The 20,539-nt window shown below is 36.8% G+C and overlaps 1 protein-coding gene across 1 annotated transcript; it reads left to right on the top strand.

The window, feature by feature from the left end:
* The first annotated feature begins 52 nt into the window (after positions 1-52).
* Positions 53-16,963, top strand: ZNF30 (zinc finger protein 30). Its single transcript, XM_040632781.1, is given in 4 exon segments — positions 53-1,898; positions 13,588-13,807; positions 13,809-14,071; positions 14,074-16,963. Coding segments are annotated over 4 exon segments (1,809 nt in total). The 5' UTR covers positions 53-1,861; the 3' UTR covers positions 15,363-16,963.
* Positions 16,964-20,539: the final 3,576 nt, after the last annotated feature.

The following is a 20,539-nucleotide window of genomic DNA, read 5'->3' as shown; positions in this document are numbered from 1 at the left end:
TGGGAGAGGAAGAAGCAGGCTCCCAGTGGAAGAGCCTGATGTGGGGCTCGATCCCAGAACACTGGGATCACTCCCTGAGCCGAAGGCAGACGCTTACTGACTACGCCACCCAGGCGCCCCCATGAGAGGTACTTTTATGCCATCATGAAAATTTTTGTATTAATATAAGGAAAAATGTTTATGGTATGATCTGACATAACAATCTTGAAGCTTGAGAAATTAACAAATTTGTGTAACATCTATTTTCTAAAATAAGTATTTTATGCTTGAAAAAAATGACTATTTCTCTTAAAGGGAAAATAGTGTAGAGATTAATATTTCTTGAGAAATTATTAGGGTAGGTACTGAGCAGGCAGTGTCTTTGTGTATGCTGTTTTATTTAACAGAGAAACTTGGCTTATTTTACCAATTTCTCAACAGATCTGGAGTACTGTGATATCCCACAAGATAAAGAAAATTTTGACCGTAGCAACAGCGTTCTTCCAGAACATGCAGATATTCTGATTCATTTGCTTCTTATATCATAAGCTTCTAGCCTACTTGATTACTCTATGATGCTCCCTTGCTACGTTGAATCTTATTATCTCCTCTTCTTTCATATTAAAACATTTTTTAAAAAAATTTCACCAGACATAATGTGGGTTTGCAGTTTCAGGAATCAGTGACATTCAGGGATGTGGCTGTAGCCTCTCGGCAGGAGTGGGAGAGTCTGAATCCTGCTCAGAGGCATTTGTACAGAGATGTGGTGTTGGAGAACTATGGTAACTTGGTCTCATTGGGTAAGTTTACCTCTCTCAAGTAAATTAGAACCTTCTCCCTGAACACTTTCTTCATCGTACATTTTAGGGCTATCTTAAGAAGTGAACCTCATTTCTTCCCTCTGTCCCCAAAGAGATGGTTTGAGCTTTGTTAGGGTGGAAAGGATGAAATGGCAGGATTAGAACTCTGGGGTGTTTATTGCATAAACATTGACAAAGGCCAGATTTCCTATATGTTTATGCTCAAACTTGCTATAAATTCGCTATTACTATCTGACCCACCTGCAGGCAAAACAGCTAGACACAGGGTCCTGATTTGTTCTGTCTGAAAAGCCTGTGCAACTTATATGGGGGCGGGGGGGGGTTGGATAAACAAATCATTTAAACCTGAAGGTACCTCATTTTCTTTCTTATAAAACAGTTACCTGATTTTGTGGTTAAAATTTATAATTCATTAACTTTGCCTTTAAGATTAAATGAGTTTCCTATAGATAGAGATGTCTCAAGAAACTTTTTAGTTTTTCTCTTAGAAAAATAACAGTAATAATGTTAGTAACTCACATTGTGCTTACTATGTACCAGTCATTATTCTAAGGTCTTTACATATTTGTATCTGATTTGTATTAATTTATTTTTATCCTTACAACCACTTTATGAGATAGGGGCTATTTTGATAATGATTTCAGGTGAGAATGTTGATGCACAGTGAGTTTAAGTGAGTTTCCCAAGGTCACCCAGCTGGTGGGAGGCAGAAACAGGAATTTGAACCCACGCACTCTGGTACCAGAGTCTGTGTTCTCAATTACAAGGTCATGCTTTCTGTCAAGACAGAGGAGAGAGAGAGAGAGAGAATAGATTTCACTTAAAATAAAACATTTTGCCCATCTATCTGGATTCTTGAATCCCCTTACCCTTCCCTGAAGTACTTCTCAATGTCATTTTGACCTTTAGTTTGTTCCAAGTTTAACCTAAGCTCAAAGTATTTTTTTAATTCATATTTTATTTCTTTTCTGCATTGTATGGCATTCTTACCTTGTAAGCTGGATGTTCCCTTTCTAAACCACATGTGATTACTTTTTTTGGAACAATGGAAAGAGCCGTGGATGATAGTGAGGAAGGATCAAAGAAGACAATACACAGGTGAGTAAGAGCTGGTCAGGTAGAGAAGCTGTCATTGCTGGAAGTAACCCATGTGGTCAGGGAATAGGCACATCTCTGAGATGTTGTTTGTAACTCTCCCTTCAAAGGCCCAAGCAAGGCCTGCATGGAAAGCCTGAAACTTGGAAGAAAGATGAATATCTCACCAAGATTTCCAAAGAAATTTCACCTTTACCAATTTTATCATTCACTCACCTTCTCATATTTCCCTGTCATATTATTGGGCCTATTCTCTTTCTTATTAGCGCAGTATTTCAGCTATATTTTGAATTTGACTGCTTTCAGCTCCTTTTCTACATTTAGATTTATTTGTATATTCTGAGGTGGTGATAACTGAGCAGAGACAAGAACAAGAAGGGCTTAGGCTGCATGATAATATAGAACATTCGAGGCAGAGTGAATAGCAAATGGCATTCCTTGAGGTGGGAATGAGCTTTGTGTGACTCGGGAGCAATGAGCAGAGTAGAACAGAATTAATGAGGGGAGAGTAACAAGAAAAAAGGGAGAGTATCAGAAGAGACCAAGTCATGTGTATTTTTTTTGTTAATTATCAGGAACTTGGATTATTTTTGAAAGTGACTAGAAACCATGGTGTAATTTATATTTTTCTGATTTTAAATTTTTTAAAATTTTTGTTAAATATATAAAAACTAGAAAGCCATATTAAAATATATAGCTTAATTAGTTAGTATAACGTCGGTATCCTTAAAACATCACCCTGAGCAGAAGTAAAACATTTAAAAAATAATAATTTCAGGGTATCCTGGCTGGCTCAGTCAGTAGAGTGAGCGACTCTTGATCTCAGGGTTGAGTTCAAGCCCCATATTGGGTGTAGAGATTACTTAAACATAAAATATTTAAAAAATAAAAAATAAATAATTTCAGGCTTACAGAGAAGTTGCAGAATTATACAAATAATTTTCATATTCTCTTCACCCAGATTCTCCAAATGGTGAGATAAAACTCTTCCAACTACCCCTTAAGCCCTTTACCTGCCTCTAGTTAATCACAACCCTCTTTTCTCCCTCCCTGATAAATCACTTCCAACCACATCAAAACTTACCATGCACCCCATATACTCACTATCAGTTTCACCACTTCTCCTCCAGTTAGCCTGCTAACCTTTAGATGAATATCTGCTGGTTATTTTGAGGTTCTAGGTCTGGAGATCCCCTCCACTGCTCCTCTCTGCTTTTTCCTGCACAGGTGCATAGAGGGTGGACTGAATGGGGACAAGGGTAAGAATAGGAAAAGCTGCCGGGAGAACAATTCTGTAGTGCAAACTGGGAGTGATGGTACTTTGGATTAGAATGTTAGTGGTGGAAAGTGGCACTCGGAATGTATTTTGAGCATAGAACTAACAACAGGCTGGTGGGTTATAAATGAGTGTGGAGGCAGAGGGATATGAAGAAGGATGAGCACGTTTTGAGTTGAGCAGGTGAATGGTGGGTGACACAACTGCCTGAGATGGGAAAGAGAGGGGAAAGGCAGGATGGAGAGCAAATCTAAACATGTGTGCTTTGAATATGTGAAGCCTGAGATGGCTATTAATCATCCAATGAGAAATGCTGACTAGGCTGTTGAATATGCAAGCCTGAGCTCAGGGAGAGTATGGGCTCACACTTAGCAGTTGGGTGTTATTGGCTTATGGCTGGTATTTAAAGCCAGGGGAGTGCATGAGGTCTCCCAAAGCGCCAGTGCAGATAGAGGAGTCTCACAGTTCTGTTAGAGAAGGCTGCAGAAGAGTCTGTTGAGAAGAAGCACATTTTAAGGTAGGATGAAAACAGGAAAGTGGCACCACCAGAGACAAGTGAAGAATATGTTTCAAGGTGGACGAATGATCACTGAAACATGAATTTAAACAAGAAATGAGCATTGGCCTCAATATTGGCCTTCCCAGAAGGGCAAATCCTCAGTGGTATCAAGGAGCAAAAGCCTACGGGAGGGGTTTAGGCAGCATGGGGGGGGTGAGTACCACAGTTCTGTAGAGGCGCTGCTTGTGAAGAGATGGGGTTCCTTGGGACACGGGGTTACACCTGCCTGATTGATGTTGGGAAAGGTTCCACGGAGTGGTAGAAATGGATGAATTAGAAGGAGGAAATTCTTGTAGAAGCAATGGCCTTGAGCCGGACGGGTAAGGTGGTGGAATTTTGTGCATAAGAAAGAAATGGTGACAGTGGGTGTGGATGTAGATAACTTAATTGAGACAGTAGAGGAACGAATATGTATCTTTGATCTTGTGTTTTCTCAGAGCTATAAGAAGAAAAATGATGGGTTTCTCTCATCTATGGAACATAAGAACTAGGAAGATCGGTAGGAGAAGAAAGGGATATGGAAAGGGGGGTAATCAGAAGGGGGAATGAAGCATGAGAGACTATGGACTCTGAGAAACAAACTGAGGGCTTTAGAGGGGAGGGGGATGGGGGAATGGGACAGACTGGTGATGGGTAGTAAGGAGGGCACGTATTGCATGGTGCACTCGGTGTACGCAACTAATGAATCATCGAACTTTACATCAAAAACCAGGGATGTACTGTATGGTGACTAACATAATATAATAAAAAAATATTATAATAAAATAAATAAATAAATAAATAAAAATAGTAAAAAAGTTAAAAATCAAGAACTATGTGTTTTAAAAAGTTAAGAGTTGAAAATCAAAAAAAAGAAGAAGAAGAAAAATGATTAACTGAAAATTAGTGAGGAGAGGTATGAAATCTTTGTTGTTGAGTTTACTCATGCTATACCGACTTACTCCCTTTTTTTGATCATTGTCTCTTACACAGCCCGCGGCTGGTGGTGGTAGTAATAGCAGTTACTTTATTGATTCTATACCCTATTCCTGACACTATTCTAAGCATTTTACATATATTGCCTTATTGATTCTCAGCAACATTGTGAGACGTTTTTCAAATTGCTGTCAGTATTCCTGTTGTTAGTTCTATGTTCAAAATACATCTGAGGGAACTAAGACTTGGAATGATTAAGAAATTTTCCTAATTACAGAGCTAGTTCTCAGAACTAGAATTTAGACAGAGTCTGGCTTATTTGAGTAATCACTGTGCCATTGTGTATTTGTATATTCTTCTTTTAGCTGAAATATATTGATTTAAACAAATATGTACAAGGTTCTTAGTTGATGGATTTTATATAACTCTTTATTTTGAAATAATTCCTAACCAGAAAATTTGTAAGAATAACACAGAACATACATGTAACCTTTACCCAGAGACCGTTAATATTTTATGTATTTGCTTTTTATCATTCTCATTCTGTCCCTTTCCCTTGAAATAATTTCACCTTTACCCTAATTATTTCTCTGTGTATTTCTTTTTTTCTTTTCTTTTCTTTTATTATATTTTATTTATTTGAGAGAGAGAGAGCACACGAGCAGGGGGAGGGACAGAGGGAGAGAGAGAGTCCCAAGCAGACTCCCTGCTGAGTGCAGAGCCCAGCTCCTGGCTCATCTCACAACCCTGGGATCATGACCTGAGCGAAAAACAAGAGCCAGATGCTTAACCAACTGAGCCACATAGGCGCCTCCTCAACGGTATCCTTTAAAGAAAAACACCAAAATTCAACCCAGTGGTCAAGACAAAAGTCGTGAATTTCATTTAGTAGTCTTCTTACTTTAATCTTTAATTTGAAAGAACTTCTTGTTCTCTCTCTGCCTTTTATGACCTTGGCATTTTTGATGAGTACATCTCCTTTGTAGATTGTTCCTCGATTTGAACACTGTTTCACTTGTTTGTACGGTGTGAAGCCAGGCATTCTTACTGTTTTCAGTCAGTTGTAATCTTCTATCATTTTGATGTTCAAATTGTCTTGTATTTGGCAAATGGCAGCCTCTTCATGGTAGCCTCCGTATTCTTTTTTACTTTAAAAAACTTCTAATGAAATTTAGTCTCAATATGTGAGCTAGGATATGTGATCAGATGGCATTCACAACTTAGTGAAGAGCAGCCCTAGTAGGATACGGAGATGTAAGTGACGGCGAGAGATACAGGCGCTGGAGTGTGCCGAGGAGAGACGGCCCGGGAGTGGCTGGGAAGGAGGAATGTCCTAGAAGAAAGTGCAGCATCCTGGCAGTGAAGAGAAGTCAGGAAGAAAGAGATAGTGTTCTTTTTGATAAAATGAACGTCTTTTGCAACATTTCAAATACAGTTCTGTAGTTGAAAGCCATATAGTTAGGAACATGCACTAATTCTTTTTCCTTTAAAAAACAAGAAATTCAGCTTCTTTTTTAAAAAGTTGATATAAGTTCAAATAGCAAAATGTTCATGTTTGACAGGAAGAGGGAAGAAAAAGGAGGGGAAACAAACCACGAAAGACTGTTAACGATAGAGAACAAAACTGAGGGTTGGTGGAGGAAGGTGGGTGGGGGATGGGCTAGACAGGCGATGGGTATTAAGGAGGGCCCTTGTGATGAGCGCTGGGTGTTGTATGTAAGGGACGAACCACTGAATTCTACTCCAGAAACCAATATTGCACTGGATGTTAACTAAGTAAAATTTAATTAAAAAAGAAAAGAACAGAAAATGTTCATGTTTGAAATTTATAATTTTTTTTCAGAGCCTATTATCATTTGCATTTAAAATTTTTATTTACTTTCAATTCTGTGTCACGCATTTTGGTGGGCTCCCACCTATTTTTTTTTTAATTGACACCAACTCTCTACTTATTCCTATAATTATTCAGCATTTGATTAGAATTGATTTTCAGAAATGGAAATTGCCTGAAGAAAAGTTTTTTTTAACATCTATTTCATAGCTCTTTTCTATATTATATATTTATCTTTGTGTATTAGTTTTTGCCATAATAAATTACCACAAATTTGTAAATTAGTTCTGCTATAACAAAGTACTACAAACTTGGTGGCTTAAGACAACAGAAATCTACTGCCTCACAATTCTCAAAGCCAGAAGTTTGAAATCAAGAAGTCAAGGGCATGCTGCCTCTGAAGGTTCCAGGGGAGGATCCTTTTTTGCCTCTTTGTAGCTTCTGGTGGTTGCTGGTAGTCCTGGCATTCTTTGGCTTATAACTACATTGATGTATGAAAGACGTTAGGGTTCGAGGCCGACGGCCAAGAAAGAATTCTTGAGATGTCTTTGGTGCAAAAAGGTGATTTTATTAAAGCACGGGGACAGGACCCGTGGGCAGAAAGAACTGCAATGGGGTCGTGAGGGGTGGTGATTATATACTATGGGTTTGGGGGAGGTAAGGAAAGGGGGGTTTTGAAAGAACTTTCATGTATTAAAGAAGACACACAGGATACCGAGTCTTTGCTATGGTCGGTTAAGGTTGCTTTTCGTTCTAGTAAGGCATTAACAGTAAGATAGTTGGGAGCTTCCTGGAGGAATGTTCTATTCCTCCTATCACATGTCCTTACCAATGGGCTGTAGGTTTAAAAGAAATTCAGTTTTATTTACATTTCCTTTTGCCTCAGCCTCCCTCAGTTTTATGGAGGGGAGGGTGATGTTAGGGCTTCAGGAAACTGAGTTATGGGTCTCTGGAAGTTAGGTTATTGATAAAAAAGCTTCTTCCTTGTAAATCACTGGGACATTTGTAAACTGAGGGAGACTCCTGTCCTGCAGGACTGTGATCTCCATCAGTTAACAATTTGTTCTTCCTTCAGGGCAGCCAGGAGTGCCTGAGGAATGTCACACATATCACTTGGGGGTCGGGCGTCGGTGTAGGGTGTGCTTTCTGCTTTGTCCTCAGCTAGCCTTCTGCTCCCTCATCAGCATCACTCCCATCTCTGTCTCCGTTGTCACAGCCTGTCCTCTTTTGTGTCTGTCTCTATGTGTCCTCTCCTTTTCACCTAAGGACACCAGTCACTTTAGATTTACTGCTCACACTAATCCAAGATGACCTCATATTAATTAATTACATCTACAAAACCCTATTTACTCACATTCTGAGGGACGGGGGAACACTATTCAACCCTATACACTTTCCATCTAATCAGTCTGCGTATATTATTTTGAGGGTTTTTTGTTTTGTTTTTTAAAATAAATTGTATTGTTTTTAATGTCTCTTAATGTATGGAAATATACCATCCTTCAAAGTCTGTTTTGGTTTGGTTTGGTTTTGTATTTTGCCAACTGAATTAAAAACCACATGAAAGTTGAAAGAGTAATATAGCAATCCTTAAAACCATCACATAGATTCACCATTTTTAATATTTCGCTACTTTGTTCTGTATCCATCTAAAAACGTTTTGCTATACCATTTAAGTAAGTTGCACAAATTATAACATTTCATCCCCAAATACTTAAGGCTATACTAATAATAAGGACATTATTCTCCATAACCATAAAAAGAAAATAATTTTTTTACCTGCAGTACCTATGAGAGAGTCATCTTAGGCTCAAATGAACATTCAGACTAAGACTGCCTTTGGTGATCTTGGCTTTAAATATTCAGAGTATCACACAGCAGGAACGTGTTGTTAGTTCTATGTTCAAAATATGTTATGTGTGCTATACCTTCTCACCACTTTCCACCACTAACATCCTAATTCAAACCACCCTCACCCCCAGTTTGCACTACAGAATTGGCCTCCCGATGGCTTTTCCTATTTTCTCAGTCCATATACAACTTGTCTCTCAGTGGTCCTTTTTTTTTTTTTTTAACCATAAACAATATTAGTACACCACATACCATTTTGTCATCTAGAACATTTCTGTCTAATAGAAATGTAATGCAAGCCACATATGTAATTTAAAATCTCCTAGTGCTGAATTTAAAAAGAAAATGGTAAATTTAATGTATCTTGTTTATATCAATATAGCCCAATATGATCAGTTTTTCTGTACAGTCACTATAAAATTACTAATGAGGTAGATCATTTACGTTTCTTTTTGCTCAAAGTCTTCAAAATCTGGTATGTATGTTACACTCACAGCACCTCTTAGTCTAGTCGCATAGCTGGTGGCTACCATATTGGACAGGCTGCTATAGAGCGCTGCTCCCTTTATCTTTGCACTCATCTTCTGATTTGTCTGATATTTATGAAATATCACTTTGTCACTTATCTTTGCCATAATGGGTAGAAAATGAAAAATTTTGAATTCTCAACTGTGTTCAATAAAAGCTAAATATTTTTTAAGGCACAAAATTGATGTCTGCAGACTTCTTTGAAACCTTAAAAGTTTTGGGCAATCCTTTGAGCAACACATTGAGAAAACTGAAGGACAATGTAATAATGATTTATTTCACTACTGTATCATCTTTCCCGGCAATGCCAGCATTTTTCCACTTTCTTATTTTAATCTTTTTTGCACCCTGGGATATAATTTCTGTAATGATGAAATAGCTTTTCAGATGATGAAACAAAAATGTCCCAAGAGATCATTATTCTTTTATTCTTAAAGGAAAACTAGATGATTGGTATCCCATTGTGTATCTTAGTTCTATAAAAAGATCCAGTAGAACCCTATGTAACTGTAAGGTAGGATGAAATTTATTCTATTTTGAAAATAAGTGAACTTTCGTCTTCGGAAGGTCTTTAAGAACAAATAAAAGTCAGAAAATATTAATTCTTACAAATAGTTAGAACTGCTTGAAACAAAAACAAAAACAAAAATACCTCCAAAACTAAAACTTAATCTCTTGGGCCCTGATAGTTTATGGAAGTTTAAGACAGGTCTCAGGAAGTGTTTTTCTCAATTTTATTTAACCCAGAGACAAGGAATTATGTTGGTTTCACTTCTTGGTTTTCCCCACCACCTTTTTGGTCATTTTTCAGCCTTATCTGGAGGGTAGAATGTTGTCTTCTTGGGAGCAAAATTATCCAAATGTACACAGTTGTTGGATGTGTCATAATTGTGTGTATACGAAAGTCATTTCAGCCTCTGAAAGTGTTGTATTTTCTTATTTTTTTATTTGGAAAATTATTTGGATCCATTGGCACAACAGCATTTAGGACTGTAGATTATACATTTGAAAGCTGCAGTATAGACAATACTATGAGAAGTATTATGATCAGGATTTCTAGTCTGCTTCTAGGCCAGGATCAAAGACTAGTACTCACATTCAACCAAAAGAACAGATTCCATCCCTGATCCAAAGAGCCCACAGAACCTAATATGGAAGAATTATCCTAATTACTTAACTTGGTGATCTCTTACTTGTTTTGTGAATCATTTTAGTGATTTTTAAAAAAGATTTTATTATTTATTTGACAGAGACACAGCGAGAGAGGGGACACAAGCAGGGGGAGTGGGAGAGGGAGAAGCAGGCTTCCCGCTGAGCAGGGAGCCTGATGCGAGGCTTGATCCCAGGACCCCAGGATCATGACCTGAACTGAAGGCAGACAGTTAACGACTGAGCCACCCAGGCACCCCCATTTTAGTGATCTTAAAAATCTCAAAGAGAGGTCTTTAAAGATGTAAGTACAACATTCTCCTAAGAGTCATATCTCTCCCTTGTTGGGCCAGTATATTTTCTAAACAGAATCTGTCTTGAACTAGTGTCTATCCAATTTCTTGGATTCGAATTCTTTACCTTTGTAACATTATCCAGATCTAGTGCTCCTGGACCATAGGGCTATATAATTCTCCCCATTTTGGGGTCATCTGGTATAGCATGACATGAAAAGCCCTGAGGGCAGAAGAAAGCAGTTCAAAATTCTCCTTTAATGGTGGTTGAAGTTTTTTGACAATAGTCAACACCCAGATTTTCTCCTTTTTGAATTAAATGATCTAAATAACTCTTTTTTTCTGAGAAGTTAGAGAATTGGTGGGCCAAAATGATCTTAAGACATAATGGAGATTATCCTAAAGGCAGATTGTCAGTTTCATGAGATAACATATCTGATCCAATTTTCCAGTTGACTCTTGTGTGCAAATTCAATACTTACCTGTAGGGGCCATCCCAGTGGTCTGGTTCCCATCGAAATGCCTGTACAGTTTATCACATAGCATGGAAATATTTTTAAAAGGTAAGCATTTTTGTCTCAGTGGGTTAAGCAGCCAACTCTTGATTTCGGCTCAGGTCATGATCTCTGGGTTCTGGGATCAAGCCCCACTTTGGGCTCTGCACTCAGTGGGGAGTCTGCTTGAGGATTCTCCCTCTCCCTCTCCTGCTTCTCCCCGACTCGCATGGATGCACTCTTTCTGTAAAATAAGTCAATCTTAAAAAAAATTGACTACTGGATTAGAGTGATAATAGTCCACACCCACATCAGTTAATTTTTCTCTTTGCAATTTAACAGTAATCTGTGTGGTTTTCCTTTTACTTTACTATCAAGGAATATTCATTTCTTTAGCAACCTGTCATATTGTTAATCCTGATCAGAATAAAAAATATAATTATTTGTAGGAAGGTACTTTGTTACTATCATTTCTTGTGAAAATATTTCTTAGTGTTCTAAACTAGTACTTTTTGGTTATCTTGAAACATAGTCCCAATGAAAAGAGAAAGACAAATAAATTGCCTCTTTACCAGTAGTTAAATACTTTTTTTAAGTATGAGATTATTCAAAGATTAAAAATAATTTCTGTTGCAAGAATTATTATGAACTTATCTTTTATCCATCAGTTATCATTGATTCAAATAATCAATTACATAATTACATATGTATATGTATAATTCAAAATAATCATTCGTGTGTTCCTTTTGTCATTGCATTTGCCATACAGAGCTCCGTATTAAGCCTTCTATGTTTCTTTTTATTTTTTTTAAGATTTTATTTATTTATTTGACAGAGAGACAGCCAGCGAGAGAGGGAACACAAGCAGGGGGAGTGGGAGAGGAAGAAGCAGGCTCCTAGCGGAGGAGTCTGATGTGGGGCTCGATCCCAGAACGCTGGGATCACACCCTGAGCCGAAGGCAGATGCTTAATGACTGTGCCACCCAGGTGCCCCATGTGTTTCTTGAGAAACCTAGGAGTCTTGGAAATTTACCTGACTTTTTGGCAAAGATATCTGAGGTTCATCTTGTACCTTCCCTGCCTCATTCCTGAAATTCTTCATTTCTTCAAGGACTATCTGTTTTATATTAATGGGTTATCAGTGAATTATTTGTATGATATTATCTTTTAATTATATCCTAATTATTTTGTCTAAGGATTTGTCTTTTTTTTTTTTCTCCCAATTTCTGCTGTGTGTTAGAGAGTTATAGTACAGCGCTGAATGAAATAGGGGTTGGGCCCACTTTTGGAGAGTGTGAGTTTCCTATTGCTTTGTAACAAATCACCACAAATTTAGTAGCTTAAGACTACAGTCACTCGTTATCACATAACTGTATAGCTCAGTTCAGCACAGGATGGCTACATCAAGTATCAGCTGTGATTGTAGTTCTTTAGGGCATGGGGTCTTCTTCCAAGCTCACGGGTTACTGGCAGAATTTATTTGCCTTCTCACACTTTCCATGTGGCCTGCTCTGTCTTTCAGCCAGCAACCAGCAAGTCTTATCTTTCTTGCACTTTGAAGGTCTCTGACTCCCCTTCTACCCTCAGCAAGACTCTGCTTTTTAGAGCCTACCCAGATAAGCCAGGTTAATGTTTCCATCTTAAATCAACTAATTAGTAACCTTAATTATATGTATCTTTTGCCATGTGATGCAACATATTCACAGGCATGATGTGGGCAAAGGTCATGAAACCCAAAATATCTACCACAGGTAGGTTTGGGAGAAATAAATTAAAATTTTTGACAAAAGAGAGATGATTATGTAATTGGAAACAGGTAGGAATTACAAGAATTAAGTGTTAGAACAGAAGATAAAGACATGGACATCCTTAGGCAAGGTCAGCAATTTATAGTATTCCTGATAAAGTGATATTTTACCTTAAACGTATATAGGATGAGAAAGATCCAGTCTGCAAACAATACATGCCAAAGAATTTTTGGGAGATGACATCACCCACAGATGGAACCAAAGGATGAGAAAATTTGTGACACATTCCAAGTGCTGAAAGGGGAAAGTGAGGTAAATAGGGAACAAAGAAAATTATGACTTCACATGAGGCCTGATAGGTAGGCAGGGACCATATTAATGAAAGATACATGGATTTTATTCTAAGTGTAAAGAGAAGCCACAGTGGGGGGAATGAAATTTCACCTGTATCAGAAACATTTATAAGAAATGTTAAACGTATCAGTGCCCAGGAACTTCCCTTCTGTATTCTGATTCAGGAGGTCTAGGTTGGTGCTGGAATATCAGTGTCTCAACAAGCTCTTCTAAGATTCTGATCCACACCTAAATATCAGAAGTGAAACCTGTTTTATCACCAACCTTAGTATTTTAAATAAACTCTCATTAATCTCTGCATTTCTCTCTGACCTGTTTTTTATTTTTATTTATTTTTATTTTTTTTAAAGATTTATTTATTTATTTGACAGAGAGAGAGACAGTCAGTGAGAGAGGGAACACAAGCAGGGGTAGTGGGAGAGGAAGAAGCAGGCTCCCAGGGTAGGAGCCTGAAGTGGGGCTCCATCCCAGAATGCCGGGATCACACCCTGAGTCGAAGGCAGACACTTAATGACTGAGCCACGCAGGTGCCCCTGTTTTTTATTTTTATAAAAGTATTTTAGTACTGCCTAGGCTATTTATCTCTAATAGATATTTTCAGTGTGTCTCTTCCATAGAAATCTATATTCCTATACTTTCTCAAATAGGAAAATAAAATATTTGGTTTTTTTGTTGTTGTTTTGTTTTCTTTCAGATTTTCAGTTGAAGGATGAGACAGTCAGCTCTAAAGAAATGCCCACTATTGAGAAAAGTATATCTTTTGCTCTGCATCAGAGAATTCTTAATAGAGAGCAATCATGTGAATGTCAGAAATATGGGAAGACTTTTTGTCAAGGCTCAAACCCTGTTCAACACGAGAGAACACATTCTAGTGAAAAATCCTGCAAACGTAAAGAATGTGGGAAGAACTTTAGTAACGGATAAACTCACCGTATGTCAGAGATTTCATATTGGTGAGAAACCTTATAAATGTAAGGAATGTGGGAAGGCCTTTACCACCTTTTCATACCTTGTTCAACATCAGAGAATTCACACTGTTGAGAAACTCTATGAATGTGAAGAATGTGGGAAGGCTTTTATTAGAGGTTCAGCTTTTGTTAAACATGGGAGAATTCATACTGGTGAAAAACCATATGAATGTAAGGAATGTGGGAAGAACTTTGGTAGTAGCCATCAATTTGTCAGAATATTCATACTGGTAAGAAACCATATGAATGTGGGGAATGTGGAAAAGCTTTTTATAGTAGCTCATATCTTGTTCAACATCAAAGAATCCATAAAGATAAACCCTATGAATGTAAGGAATGTGGAAAAGCTTTTATAGTGTATGGAAAACTTCTTCGGCATCAGAATATTCATACTGGTGAAAAACCTTTTGTATGTAAAGAATGTGGGAAGGCCTTCAGTACCTTCTCATACCTTGTTCAACATCAGCAAATTCACACTGGTGAAAAACCCTATAAATGTAAAGAATGTGGGAAGGCTTTCAGTAGTAGCTCACCCCTGGTTAAACGTCAGAGAATTCATACTGGTGAGAAACTCTATGAATGCAGGGAATGTGGGAAGACCTTTACTGTGTATGGACAACTTACTCGACATCAGAGTATTCATACTGGTGAGAAACCTTTTGAAAGTAAGGAATGTGGGAAGACCTTTAGACTTAGTTCATTTCTTAATGCACATCAGAGAATTCATGTAGGACTAAAGCCCTACAAATGCAAGGAATGTGGGAAGACCTTTAGTCGTGCCTCATACCTTGTTCAGCATAAAAGACTTCATACAGGTGGGAAACCCTATGAGTGTAAGGAGTGTGCCAAGGCCTTTAGTACTGGCTCGTACCTTGTTCAACACCAGAGGATTCATACTGGTGAGAAACCCTATGAGTGTAAGGAATGTGGAAAGGCTTTTATTAGTTGCCATCAACTTACTGTACATCAAAGGGTTCATACTGGTGAGAAACCTTATGAATGTAAGGAATGTGGGAAGGCCTTTAGAGTACATGTACATCTTACACAACATCAGAAAATTCACATTGATATGAAACCCTACAAATGCAAGGAATGTGGAAAAACTTTTAGTCGTGCCTCATACCTTGTACAACATGGAAGAGTTCATACTGGTGAGAAACCCTATGAGTGTAAGGAGTGTGGGAAAGCCTTCAGTTCTGGCTCTTACCTAGTTCAACATCAGAGGATTCATACTGGTGAGAAACCTTATGAAGGTAAGGAGTGTGGAAAGGCCTTTACTGTATATGGACAACTTATTGGACATCAGAGTGTTCATACTGGTGAGAAACCCTTTGAATGTAAGGCATGTGGCAAGACCTTTAGACTTAATTCATTCCTTAGTGAACATCAGAGCATACACAGTGGCGAGAAACCCTTTAAATGTAAAAAATGCGGGAAGGCCTTTAGATACAGTTCAGCCCTTAAAGTACATCAGAGAAACCATATGTGTGTAAAACCCTAAGAATTTAAGGAATTTGGGAAGTCCATTATGTACGGCTCAAACATTGTTCAGCATCAGAGAATTTATGCTAATGAGAAACATGGATGTTAAAAATCTTGGTAGGTCTTTAGAAAATATTCTCATATTAGAGAATGGAATTCAAAAACATAAGAAAGCCTTTATTTGTCATTCTTGTGTTTACAATATCTGAATCCAAATATTCTGGATTGGTGGCCAATTCAGAAAAGGTGGGAAACATTAATACAGTATTGATAGCATGAAATTTTATATGACATATTCTAATATGGTTGAATGAACTAGCGAATAAAAAAACATTCCAGTTACTCTTAAATCATTGCTGAACTTCAGATAATCTGTCCTGATTTTTAAAAAACAGGTAATATATATTGGAAAGCCTGCTATATCACAGATGTCAATTCTCATCATTGTCATGCCACCACCTTCAACCTGTTTGACATTAGACACCTTACTTTTTGTTTCAAGACATTGCTTTAAAATGGTGGTGATAGAACGTACATACTTGTAAAAACCTATGCCCAATATTTATTAATTTCATTATTAGCATTTTTGTAAACTGCTAGTGAAATTTTGAGAGTAAGACCCTATAGGAGTGGTTAATTTAGAAATGCCGTCATATTCACATATCCATTTTACAATTTTAGATAAATTTTTCTGGATAAAACTTTGTAGAAAAAAAGAAACATAAGAGGATATTCATTTAGAACTCATCCCTTAAGTTGAATCAAACAATTCTAGAAAGATACTCAGACTTTTAATGTGTGAGAAGTTGTTGAGAATAACCTGTAACCCACATTTTTTGTCCAAAATTCAGGATAAGTTCAAAATTAATAATAGGGTAGAAAAATGTCCACTTGGAAATTTCTTTTGCAACTTTTTTTTTCCATAGAAATTTCAACATAGAGAAAAGTTGAAAACTAGTAAAATTGCCACTGTCTTTGTTAACATTTTGCCTTATTTTATCTCTATATTCTCATCTCTCCATGTGTACATGTTTATTTCTACATGTAAAAGGAAGTTGTAGACTTTACTCCTAAATATTAGCCTTTTACTCTTGAGCCCCACCTTTTTTATGTGAGTTTTTTTGGAAAAGTCCAAGGAAGTTGTATTAGAGAATGCCTCACATTTTGTATTTGTTTCCTCACGCTGTCACCTGACTTGTTCCTCTACCCAGATTTTTTCCATATTGGAGGTTACACAGATTTCACTGGGCTCTGGAGAACACTTCCAAGGTAATACCGCATTTTTTGTAACCACAGAACATCAGGTTTTCCCATAATTAGTAATACTAAGTGTTCGATAGAGTGATCACTGCTGGAGCTTTCCATTGTACAGCTCCTTTTGCAATTAACGATCTGAATAGTGATATTTTTAACATCTCAATTTTGGATGGGATCACATGTATGCATAAGTTTGGGATAAAAGGGAAAGCGAAAAATTATGAAATTACATTCTACTCAGAGAAGATAATAATGAGGTGCTTGTGAATCAGAAATTTTGATATGAGGTCAGAACTGTAATTGGAACATTAATTTTATTTTTTTAAAGATTTTATTTATTTATTTATTTATTTATTTATTTATTTATTTATTTATTTATTGAGAGAGAGAGAGTGTGTGTGTGTGCACATGCAACCATGAGCAAGGGGGGAGGAGCAGAGGGAGAGGGAGAAGCAGACTCCATGCTGAGCAGGGAGCCTGACACAGCGCTTGATCCCAGGACCCTGAGATCATGACCCAAGCCGAAAGCAGTCACTTAACTAACTGAGCCACCCAGGCGCCCCTGGAACATTAATTTTAAAATAACAAAATTAATTAGAAACTTATTGTCACAGTGTATACACTTAATAAGGCTGTTTGTTAAAAGAAGGGAAAATCATACACATTTGTTCTAGGACCATTTCTTGAAACAAATTCTCTCTCTCCATTGAGTTGTTTTTTGAAAATCAGTAGACTACATAATATTTATTTTTGAATACTCTTCTATACCATTGTACCATGTGTCTGTCATTCTAAAAATACCGAAGAGTATTGATTACTGCACATTTCAAAACTGCTACTGCTTTGTTGAAAGTCTTTTTCAATCATATATTTTAAAATCAGCTTGTCAGTTGCTATGGGGAAAAATGTTTTGGGGGATTATAAGGTGGATTGTATTGAATCTATAGATCAATATGGAGATAATTCATATCAACACTATTGAGTCCACCAATTCATGAACATCTGTTTCTTTTTATTTAGGTGTTTAATTTCTCTTAGCAGTGTTGGTAATATTCAGTCTTCCGCATATTTTGTTAAATGTATCCTTAAGTATGTCATAGTTCTTGCTGTTATGATAAATGCTGTTGTTGACTATATTTAATATTTATATGATGCTATATATATAACAATATATAACAAATATATAACAAATGAATATATATGGGAAGAGTGTGTGTGTGTGTGTGTGTGTGTGTGTGTGTGTGTGTCTCATTTGTTTTTATTGTTGAGTAGTATCCCTTATGGGTGAAACACAATCTGTTAATCCATTCACCAGATGATAGCAGTTTGGGTTGTTTCCAGGTTTTGGCAATCATGAATAAAGGCACTGTTTGCACTTTTGTGTGGACATTTTCATTTCTTTAGGTAAATACCTAGGAGTAGATGTGCTGTCATATGGTAACTACATGTTTTTAACTTTAAAAGAAATTACCAAACTATTTTCCAAAGTGGCTGTACTATTTTCCATTCCCAACATCAATGTATGAAAGTTCCAGTTGTTACACTGTTGTCAGCACTTGGTATTGTCAGTTTGTTTTTGTTTTCAGTTACTCTACTGGGTGTCTGATGGTACCTCACTGTGTTTTAATTTGCATTTTCCTAGTGGCTAGGAAATGTTCACCACTTTTTCAAGTGATTGACAGCCATATATCTTGTGAAGCATTTATTTATTGGGCTGTTTGTTCTCATACTGTTGAATGTTGAAGAGTTCTTTATATATTCTAGATATAAGCTCTTTGTTGGATGTGTGATTTATAAATATGTGTTGTCCAATCCAGTTTGTCTTTTCATTATCTTAACTGTCTTTCGTAGAACAAAGGTATTTAATTTTCAGATACTCCCATTTTGTCAGTTTACCTTATGGATAGTGCATTTGGTGTTTTATCTAAGAACTCTTTGCCTTAACCCAAGGTCATGAAGATTTTTTCCTGTATTCCCATCTCAGAGTTTTATAATTTAACATTTTGTGTCCGTGATTCATTTTGAAATATTTTTTGTGTAATACGTGAGGTTACAGGTCAAGGTTCATTTTTTCACATTTGGATGTCCAGTTGTTCCAACACCACTTGTTGCAAAGGTTATCCTTTCTTTATTGAATTGCCTTTGAACTTTTGTCAAAAATGAATCTTCCACCTCCTGATAAATATCATTGTGCCTGTTACTGGTCCAAGGAAGATTAGATGTATCAGAAAAAATTATGAATAATGATTGAGACCTTTCAACAAGTTCTGATTCATTTATAACCACACTCTAACAATTCCCGTTTCCTTCTTTGATGATATATTTTGGACTCCATGGGCTCCATAGTGTTTATGTTGTATAGACAGTAGGACTATATCCAACATATTCACAGCCCCAGCCTCCACCCAGACCCTCCCCTACCATTGATGGCCACTCACACCATCATCTGAGTCCATTTACCTTTTCCAAAATTTTGCTACTATATAGTACTCATTTTGATGGAGTTTAAATGTTTCCTTTCTGTGTAAACTATGCAACCTCCAAAAATATGCTTATAGATACTGATATCTGGTATTATCCAAATGAAATGATGGTACAAAACACAACTCTACCATAATTTGAAACACATACACTTTCAAGTCAGCTGCTTTAGTGCCTCATTTTTTTCCATTTTTTAAATTGAGGCATAATTGACATATAACATTAGTTTCAGGTATACAACATAATGATTCAACATTTGTATATACACTGAAATAATCACTATAATGTCTAGTTTCTTCCTATTGTCATAAAAAGTTACATATATCCTACAGTATTGTTGACTGTAGCCACCATGCTGTACGTTACATCCCCATGACTTACTTATTTTATGACTAGAAGTTGTTATATCTTGACTTCCTTCGTCCATTTTACCCACCCCCCCTTCTGAGAACAAATTTGTTCTCTGCATCTGTGTGTTTTGTTTTTCTATATTCCACATATAAGTGCAATCATACGGTATTTGTGTTTTCCTGACTTATATCACTTAACATAATAACCTCAAGATCTATCCATGTTGTTGTAAATGGCAAGATTTTATTCTTTTTATGGCTGAATAGTATTCCATTGTATATAAATACCACATTTTCTTTATCCATTCATCCATTGATTGTCTCCATAATAATGGTGCAATGAACATAGGGGTGCAGATATCTTTTTGAATTAAGTGATTTCATTTTCTTTGGATAAATACCTAGAAGCGGAAATGCTGGATTATATGGTAGTTATATTTTTCATTTTTTGAGGAATCTCCATACTGTTTTCCATGGGGGCTGCACCAATTTACATTTCACCAACAGTGCACGAGTATTCTTTTTCTCCACATTCTCACTGACACTTGTTAATTCTTGTCTTTTTCCTAATAGCCATTGTGACAGGTGTGAGGTGATATCATATCATTGTGATTTTGATTTGCATTTTCCTGATGATTGGTAATAAGCACCTTTTCATGTGCCTGTCGACCATCTGTTTGTCTTCTTTGGAAAAATCTGTTCAGATCTTCTACCCATTTTTAAATTGGATTGTTTTTTGCTACCTAGTTGTCCTTTATATATTTTGGATATTAACCCCTTATCAAATGTATCAATTGCAAACATTATCCCATTCAGTAGGTTGCCTTTTTATATTGTTGATGGTTTCCCTCATTGTGCACAAGCATTTTAGTTTGATCTGGTCCCATTTGTTTACTTTTGTTTTTGTTGCCATTGCCTCTGGAGTCAGATCCAAAAAATACCTCCAAGAGCAACATCAAGGAGCTTACTGTCTGTTTTCTTCTAGAGTTTTATGGTTTCTCATCTTTTATTCAAGTCTTTAATCCATTGTGAGTTAAAGTTTGTGAATGGTGTAAGATAGTGGTATAGTTTCATTCTTTTGCATGTGACTATCTGGTTTTCCCAGGAC

This window comes from Ursus maritimus, unplaced genomic scaffold (genome assembly GCF_017311325.1).
Source record: "Ursus maritimus isolate PB19 unplaced genomic scaffold, ASM1731132v1 scaffold_19, whole genome shotgun sequence".
Classification (NCBI taxonomy): Eukaryota; Metazoa; Chordata; class Mammalia; order Carnivora; family Ursidae; genus Ursus; species Ursus maritimus.
Note: the sequence above shows the minus strand (reverse complement) of the source record. Positions and strands in the feature narration are given on the sequence as shown.